The 8,958-nt window shown below is 38.6% G+C and overlaps 1 protein-coding gene across 1 annotated transcript; it reads left to right on the forward strand.

Moving 5' to 3' along the window:
- Window positions 1–5,277: 5,277 nt before the first annotated feature.
- Window positions 5,278–8,218, forward strand: LOC129828614 (dual specificity protein phosphatase 13-like). The gene is made up of 3 exons (XM_055889696.1): window positions 5,278–5,602; window positions 5,913–6,130; window positions 7,710–8,218. Exons 1-3 carry the CDS (start codon window positions 5,466–5,468, stop codon window positions 7,928–7,930), a joined length of 576 nt encoding a protein of 191 aa, XP_055745671.1. The 5' UTR covers window positions 5,278–5,465; the 3' UTR covers window positions 7,931–8,218.
- Window positions 8,219–8,958: the final 740 nt, after the last annotated feature.

The following is an 8,958-nucleotide window of genomic DNA, read 5'->3' on the forward strand; positions in this document are numbered from 1 at the left end:
CTCATAGCTGAATTTATAGCCAATACACTGACCTCTACTGGTGAAATGACAGTATCGGTATGCAGAGACAGCACAGTATGTACTCTGAAACAATGTATTGTTCATGACCAGTAAAGGAACCTAACGTCATGTCAGCCTGGTCTCAGAAACTAGACGTAACATAGTAAATGTAAATCCAGGATACTTATATTAATGTGGTATGTTATGTTTAATATGGATACATAAGACAGAAAGATATGTCGAGCAACCAAAAGGTTGTGTGTTTGAATCTCATCACGGACAACTTTAGCATTTTAGCTAATTAGCAACTAGTTACTACTTTTTTTTACTCCTAACCCTTTAACCCAACTCCTAACCTTAACTTTACCCCTAGCCTAGCTAACGTTAGCCAACTAGCTAACATTAGCCACAACAAATTGGAATTTGCTATTTTGTAACTATTTGTAAGAATTACAATTCATAATATATTGAACGAATTGCAATTTGTAACATATACTAATTGTTATTTGTAACATATACAAAATGGTTGATGACACCCACAAATTAATACATACCATACCAGACGTAACATTTTATACCATTTGGTGGATTTACGTTTACTTTGTTACATCTAACCCTGAGTCCAGGTTGCATAACGGAGCCTATATTTAAATTAGGTGAGTCACTGTTGCCAACATTAGCTCTATGTAAAGTTGCAAGACACATGTAAGATTTAAGACATAGGTCTAAGTTCAATTACACAAACAGACATCAATCAGGTCATTTTTAATTTTAGACTGAGGCGAAGGAACAACACCTGTTCCTGCCACTATACATAAGCCTAAAGCCTCAACTAGGCTAATTACCATCCTACAACATCAGAAAATGAAAAGGAAAGATAGCTGATGTCTCATGAGAGCCATTTATACCACACTGTATGTGTGTTCTTGTCTTTATCAATGTATTCTATTGAATATCATGTACAGCTGTTGCATTGTTTGACAGAAGAGCTTGCAAGTAAGCATTTATTTGTACTGTATATTATACTACACTGTATCCTGTGCATATGACAAATACACTTTTATTTGATTTGTATGTTGGAAGTACACTTTAAAAAGTTATAGTTGTTAAATAGTTCTTTCTCAGGTCTTATGGTTCCTTGGAGAACTCTTGCCTGATAAAGAACCTTTGAGTTAAACATGTGGGTTCTTGAAAGGTTCTGGAAGCCTGCAGATGTGTCCCTTTCATAGCACACAGCAAATTGGCCAGTGTTAACTAGTGTTGATTTTTTTTTTTCAGTGTAAAATTTCTAGTGGTTATTCAATAGGTAAATTAACACTGTAAAATGTTAAATTAACACTCAGTGTTTTAAAAGAACCCCAGTGTTTGGGGTTAATAACCAGAGTTGAACCATTATCATATTTCCCAGCATGCTATATTGCAGGTTGATTTTATATAATTGTTTGTTTCAATATCAATGTTTTTTCATGTACATTGATTGATTAATTAATCTAATGCTACTTAAATATAAATAACATACATTTTTCTAAACTATTCCAATCTGTTACTTGGACTTATTGCACCCGGGACGGTCCCATATTTCAGCCCCGTTTCAGGTGTCTTGACTTTTCTTTTTACAAAAAGGTCAATTTGTCAGCAAGACGCACCATTTAATTCGGGCAACAAGAGTGTAGGCCTAATGACAATGGCTGAATGTCATTTTTTTGTGTTTTTCCATTCATCAAATGGATTGGATTTGGATACTAGAATTACTTTGGAGTGGACAAACTTGTGCAGATAGCCTACTTTTTGAAGTGATTTGTTTGACAATCAGATGAAAACAAAATGACTGGTTGTGTTTATGCCACATTAAATGGCAATTACATTTTTACCATTAAATGACATGTCTTTACAATTAGGCTCATTAAAAAAATTCCCAAGAAAAAAATTGAGAACCCCCGAATGTCACGGTATAATTCGTACTCTGCTCACGTATGGCCTTGTGTCACCTGAGAACAGTTGACTAAATCAGCGGTTCTTAATTCCCTCTTCAGGGTCCCCCAGCCATAGCACACCTGAATCAACTTCTCAATGAACACAATAACAATGCCTTAGGAATTGTAACAATATAATATGGCTAACCAGAATAAAATAACCTAAAATAACCTTCAAAAGGATCTTTCTTGACCCATTTTCCATATAGGTTCTATAAAGAGCTATAAAAATAGTTTTATATATATAGCCCCAGAAAGGGTTGTAACCATAGCGGAACCATTTTTTTTGGTGCTACAGTATATAGAACCTTTTCTAATGGTTCTTTATAGAACCTTAGGAAAGGGTTCTTTGTGCTGTAGCACCATACAGGTTCCATTTAGAACCTTATGAGCATGGTTCTTCATAGAATCTTCAAAAAAAGGTTCCATATAGCACCAGAAAGGGTTCTGCTATGGCTACAAGCCAAATAACCCTAATTTAAGCCTTAGGAAGGTATTCATACTCTTTGACTTATTCCACATTTTGTTGTGTTACAGTGTAAATTCAAAATTGATTCAATTGATTTTTTTCTCTCTCACCCATCTACACACCATATCTTATAATGACAAAAATACTTAGAAAAAATAATTGAACATTTATTGAAAATGAAATACAGAAATATGTCATTTACATAAGTATTCACACCCCTGAGTCAATACTTTGTAAAAACAACTTTGGCAGCAATTACAGCTGTGAGTCTTTCTGGGTAAGTCTCTAAGAGCTTTCCACACCTGGATTGTGCAACATTTGCCCATTATTCTTTTCAAAAGTCTTTAAGCTCTGTCAAATTGGTTGTTTATCATTGCTAGACAACCATTTTCAGGTGGACTGCTAGACAATCATAGATTATCAAGTAGATTTAAGTAAAAACTGTAATTCGGCAACTCAGGAACATTCACTGTCTTCTTGGAAATCAACTCCAGTGTAGAGTTGGTCTTGTGTTTTTAGGTTATTGTCCTGCTGAAAGGTGAATTCATCTCCCAGTGTCTGGTGGAAAGCAGACTGGACCAGGTTTTGCAGCCATCACCATGTTTGAAAATATGGTACTGGTTAGTATTGTGGAGCAACTACAATATTGTTGATCCATTCTCAGTTTTCTCCTATCACTGCCATTAAACTCTGTAACTGTTTTAAAGTCACAATTGGCCTCATGGTGAAAAACCTGAGTGGTTTCCTTGCTCTCCAGCAACTGAGTTAGGAAGGACGCCTGTATCTTTGTAGTGACTGGGTGTACTGATACACCATCCAAAGTGTAATTAATAACTTCACCTTGCTCAAAGGGATATTCAATATCTGCTTTTAAGTTGTTTTACCCATCTACCGATAAGTGCTCTTCTTTTTGAGATTGGAAAACCTCCCTGGTCTTTGTGGTTGAATCTGTATTTGAAATTCACTGCTCGGCAGAGGGACCTTACAGATAATTGTGTGTGTGGGGTACAGAGATGAGGTAGTCATTTAAAAATCATGTTAAAGACAAATATTGCACACAGATTGAGCCATGCAACTTATTATGTGACTTGTTAAGTGACATTTTTACTCCCGAACTTATTTAGGCTTGCTGTAACAAAGAGGTTGAGTAATTATTGACCCATTATATTTCAGCTTTCTATTTTTAATTAATTGGTAAAAATGTCTAAAAAAACAGAATTCCACTTTGACATTACGGGATATTGTGTGTTGGCCAGTGACAAAAAAAGGCACATTTAATCAATTCTAAATTCAGGCTGTAACAAAACAAAATGTGGAAAAAGTCAATGGGTGTGAATACTTTCTGAAGGCTCTGTACAAATGTCTAAAAAACAGAATTCCACTTTGACATTACGGGGTATTGTGTGTTGGCCAGTGACAAAAAAAAGGCACATTTAATCAATTTTAAATTCAGGCTGTAACAAAACAAAATGTGGAAAAAGTCAATGGGTGTGAATACTTTCTGAAGGCTCTGTACAGAACCTTTTTGTTTTTAGCGTGTACTTCATTGGACGTGTACATAAAACACAATGCCATTACAGATTTGAAAATAACCCGTTTGTTTTCGACATAATAGGCTGCTGGCCTAGCTGCTGTTACTGTCTAACATACTATGTACGGTGTTAGCATACTCCGGGGATTGAGGATAACATTGTAGCGAATTAGACGTGCATCATGACAGCAACTACTTACCACTATATTAATATGGTTATTATATGCTAAAAAAAAAAGCATGAATTTCTTTGCTACTAAAGCCAATTCTAAAGTATAATGTCACCAGGTCATCCGACCCAGGCATTTCAAAGGTGGCACACCCAGCAACAGGGAGCCAGGGAGGCATGTAATTAATAACCATATCCCCTACTTTAATCTTTAAATATAACTGCAACTTTATTCTCAAGAAGTCTATTTTATTCTCAACATTTTGACTTTATTCTCCCAATTTTTTTGTTGAGTTGATTCTGAAAATATTTTGACTATATTCTTGAAGTTGAATATTCTCAGAATATTGCAAATTTATTCACAAAGTTCAATTTTGACTTCATTGTCAAAGTATTGCGAGTTTTTGAAGAACCATCCCCATCAAATAAACATTTTTATCTCTTCATTTGGCCCTAATGCTCTTCCGTATGATGCACTTTTCACTGGGAATATATCTTTTTTGCTTCTTTCTGTATTATATTTGACCCATTTACAATAAATAGTCAGCACTGTGTTACAGCTTTGTCTTTCTGTTCCTGAAATACTATCCCAGCTCAGTAGAATGGCAGTAGGTAGTCTAGTGGATAAGGAGGTGAGCCAGCAAATGGAGAGTTGCCATTTCGAATCCTGGATCTTACGGGAAAAAATCTGGTTGGATGCAAGCTGCAACCCGGAGGGTGGGTGGCATCAAAATCCATAGCCATTTCAACCCCCACAACCACTGCTCCACAGGCACCCAGTGTGGCTGCTCCAACCTCTCTCATATGTGTGTGTCTGTCGGAGGTTGGGATCAAGTGGAACTCAAAGTTCAGGCTGGACATGAAAGTGGACGAATAAAATGATTTTAAATCTACTCTACAGTATACTAAAGAAACACATCTTTAACCTGTCCATCATGCAAAATCACCCGTGCTCGTCAGGTGCTTCCTCTCTGTTTGTGGTTTATTGAATTAAGAGTCTTTGGCTACGTCCCAAACGGCACCCTATTCCCTGTATACTGCTTTACTTCTGACCAAGGGCCCATAGGGTTCTGATCACAAGTAGTCATAGGCAATAGGGTGCCATTCGGGACACACGCCCGGGGTGGTGTGAAAGGACACAGTCACAGCCGTCAGTTTGTGATCCTGCCCTCTGCCTGACTTACTGAGGGTAAACAAACGCCAGCCCACACATATCAGCTGAAGTGGGAGTGTAGAGTGTGCTGCTGCTTTGACACATTGGAAACATTGACTAGTAGCCTAGTCATTGATTTGTAATTTGAGGGGGATTTGTAAATTGGAATAATGGCAGCCCTGAAGACCAAAAAAGAACCCAGGAAAGAATACCTATCTGTGAAGGACTTGGAAAAGATTTTGGATTCTTGCACGCTGCGGTTGACCCAGATAAATGAGGTTTGGCCGAACATATTCATAGGAAATGTGTAAGTATTCATTTGAATAATTATTCATCTTAACTGCATTACACGTAGTTCATTGTTTAAGCATTTGTAAATCAAAATACTCAAGCAGTTATGATCAATTCTATGTCGATGTCACAGTAAACAGATCAACTATAACCCAAGGTCATATCATAGGCTACTGCAAACATCTAATGTAATTAAACAGAAGTATTATTTATCGTTTGTACAGTTTCTGACGAGATGAAAACTATTTGACAAACTAATGTAGCTAGTGCTGCACTACATTCACATTAGTTCAGTCTCAACACCTTCTCTCTCTTTGTCTTACCAGGGCAATAGCCCAAAACAGGAGTTCCTTGCAGAAGTTAGGCGTCACTCATGTTTTAAACGCTGCTCATTCCAAGCGAGGCAGCATAGGGGATCACAGATTTTATGGCAACAGCTTTGTTTATTATGGTATTCCAGCAGAGGACTCGACTCACTTTGATCTGGATGTGTACTTCAAGCCCGCAGCGGATTTCATTCACAAAGCGTTGAAACAACCAGATGGTAAGACTCCTATTCTAAGTCAAGTAGGGCCAATCAGCAGTTGAAACTATAACAAAGTGCTTTGCCTGGCCCTGTTTCGAAACAAGAATGGAATCACTCTCAAATTCATAGACAGAGCTATGGATGCAAACACTGACCATCCAAGATATCTACATGATCGTTTGAACCATGTTTTGAGGCTGTACAGTGTTTGTTTACATTTCCAAATGTTTACAAACATTGGTGTAAAACAAGCTTATATTTTGGGTTCTGATGGGCTACGACAGTTCAACTAAGCATTTATAAGTTATATTCTTCAAGAATAAGGTCAAAAATGGATGTAGCAACTGCTGATTTTCCCTATAATTTTACATAGAATATCTTTACAAGCAGAGCTATGAACACCAAAAAAAGATAATTTGAAGTTGACACATTTCATCTGTTAGGCTTACATTTGGTCTTTACAAAAGCACCAACCTCAACTCATTCCCACAGTACACCACTCTGTCTCTGTATAGTACCGACCTCAACCCATTCCCACAGTACCCCACTCTGTCACAGTATAGCACCGAACTCAACCCATTCCCACAGTACTCAAGCCTGTCCCTGTATAGTACCGACCTCAACCCATTCCCACAGTACACCACTCTGTCACAGTATAGCACCGACCTCAACCCATTCCCACAATACACCACTCTGTCCCTGTATAGCACCGACCTCAACTCATTCCCACAATACACCACTCTGTCCCTGTATAGCACCGACCTCAACTCATTCCCACAATACACCACTCTGTCACAGTATAGCACCGACCTCAACTCATTCCCACAATACACCACTCTGTCCCTGTATAGTACCGACCTCAACTCATTCCCACAGTACCCCACTCTGTCACAATATAGCACCGACCTCAACCCATTCCCACAATACACCACTCTGTCCCTGTATAGTACCGACCTCAACTCATTCCCACAGTACCCCACTCTGTCACAGTATAGCACCGACCTCAACCCATTCCCACAGTACACCACTCTGTCCCTATATAGTACCGACCTCAACCCATTCCCACAGTACACCACTCTGTCCCTATATAGTACCGACCTCAACTCATTCCCACAGTACCCCACTCTGTCCCTGTAACGCACATTGAATAGTTAGTTATACAGTAACTACTTCCAATCCACACAAACAAGAATAAAAAATCATACCTTACAGTACTTCATAAAGTCTAACCATGGATCCTCTCAGAGAGCCCCACCACCAGAGGACAGGCAACATTGGATTTATGTGACAGCCAAGCAGCCTAGGCCTCTCTCTCTCTCTGCAAAGGAAACTTAAATGATCAAAGGCAATGAATTATGGAAACTATTTTTAGATCTCTGAGGGGAACAGAAAGGCCACAGTTTGAGGCGGGCAGTCATGTATGATATTAATAACATGGTGGCCTCTCACTAATCCCTCTCCATCACTTTCATTTTCTCTTTTCATCTTTTCTCGCCACTTCTCTGGCCGTCATTCTAAATAACAATTAGTTCTTAATTGACTCGCTTGGATATAAAGTTAAATAATTAAACAAACAATTCTCTTCTCTCCTCTCCAGGGAAGATTCTCGTCCATTGCATTATGGGTATGAGCAGATCGTCTACCTTGGTGTTGGCGTACCTCATGTTGTATTGTCACATCCCCCTCCATTGTGCTCTTCAGAAAGTCATCCAGAAAAGAGCCATTTACCCTAACAGGAACTTCCTGGCTCTGCTGCTGGACCTAGATCTTCAGCTGAAGAGAAAACAGAAAACATGGAAAACCTGTCTGATTCTGTAGAGATCAGAACACAGCAAAACAGACCAAATGCCACAAGTTAATATTTGTATCAGTGAACAACGAAGAAGATTAAAAAGAGGAAGTTGATTTTCAAATCAAGTGGGAATGAATCTATGTCAAATCCCTTTCTAGTGCACAAACTACCTAAAACAAACAAGTATACCTCACCTACATACGGTATGTTGAATAAAATATGTTGCACATTTTTTGGGGGGATTTATAATTCATTTGAAAGAGCAGACTGTTATTAGCATTATAAATGTATATGGATGTTGTATAAATGTTTTAAAAAAACAGACTTCCTCTATTTTCAGCAGTGCCATCAAACGAGGTCATTGGTAAACAGAGCTCAGACAATGGCTGTGTCCACACAGTGAAGGAACATTATTTTAAATAAATATCAACACAGAAGACACGAGCAGTATCTCTAAAGCTATTTTGTCGCTGCCGACAAAACCAAACAGTGTGTCCACTCCCACTCTCCATACCTACTGGTAGCTCACATAACCCTGGGGGTATGGTATGCAGAAGAGATGCCAGAATTATTTTGAGCCGAGGTCATTCAGGTGTAAAAATAGAACGAGTTAAGGCTGATGTCTACTACCTACAGCCAGTTGTGCTGCTAGAATACATGTTGGAAGAATAACTCATCTCTGCACAATATCAATTTGGATATACACTGAGTGTACAAAACATTAGGAACACCTTCCTAATATTGAGTTTGCACCTCATTTTGCCCTTAGAACAGCCTCCGTTCGTCGGGGCATGGACTCTACAAAGTGTCCAAAGCGTTCCGCAGGGCTGCTGGCCCATGTTGACTCCAATGCTTCCCACAGTTGTGTCATGTTGGCTGGATGTCCTTTGGGTGGTGGACCTTTATTGATACACACGGGAAACTGTTGAGCGTGAAAAAACCCAGCAGCGTTGCAGTTCTTGACACAATCAAATCAAATGTATTTATATAGCCCTTCGTACATCAGCTGATATCTCAAAGTGCTGTACAGAAACCCAGCCTAAAACCCCAAACA

Source organism: Salvelinus fontinalis, chromosome 30 (assembly GCF_029448725.1).
Source record: "Salvelinus fontinalis isolate EN_2023a chromosome 30, ASM2944872v1, whole genome shotgun sequence".
Lineage (NCBI taxonomy): Eukaryota > Metazoa > Chordata > Actinopteri > Salmoniformes > Salmonidae > Salvelinus > Salvelinus fontinalis.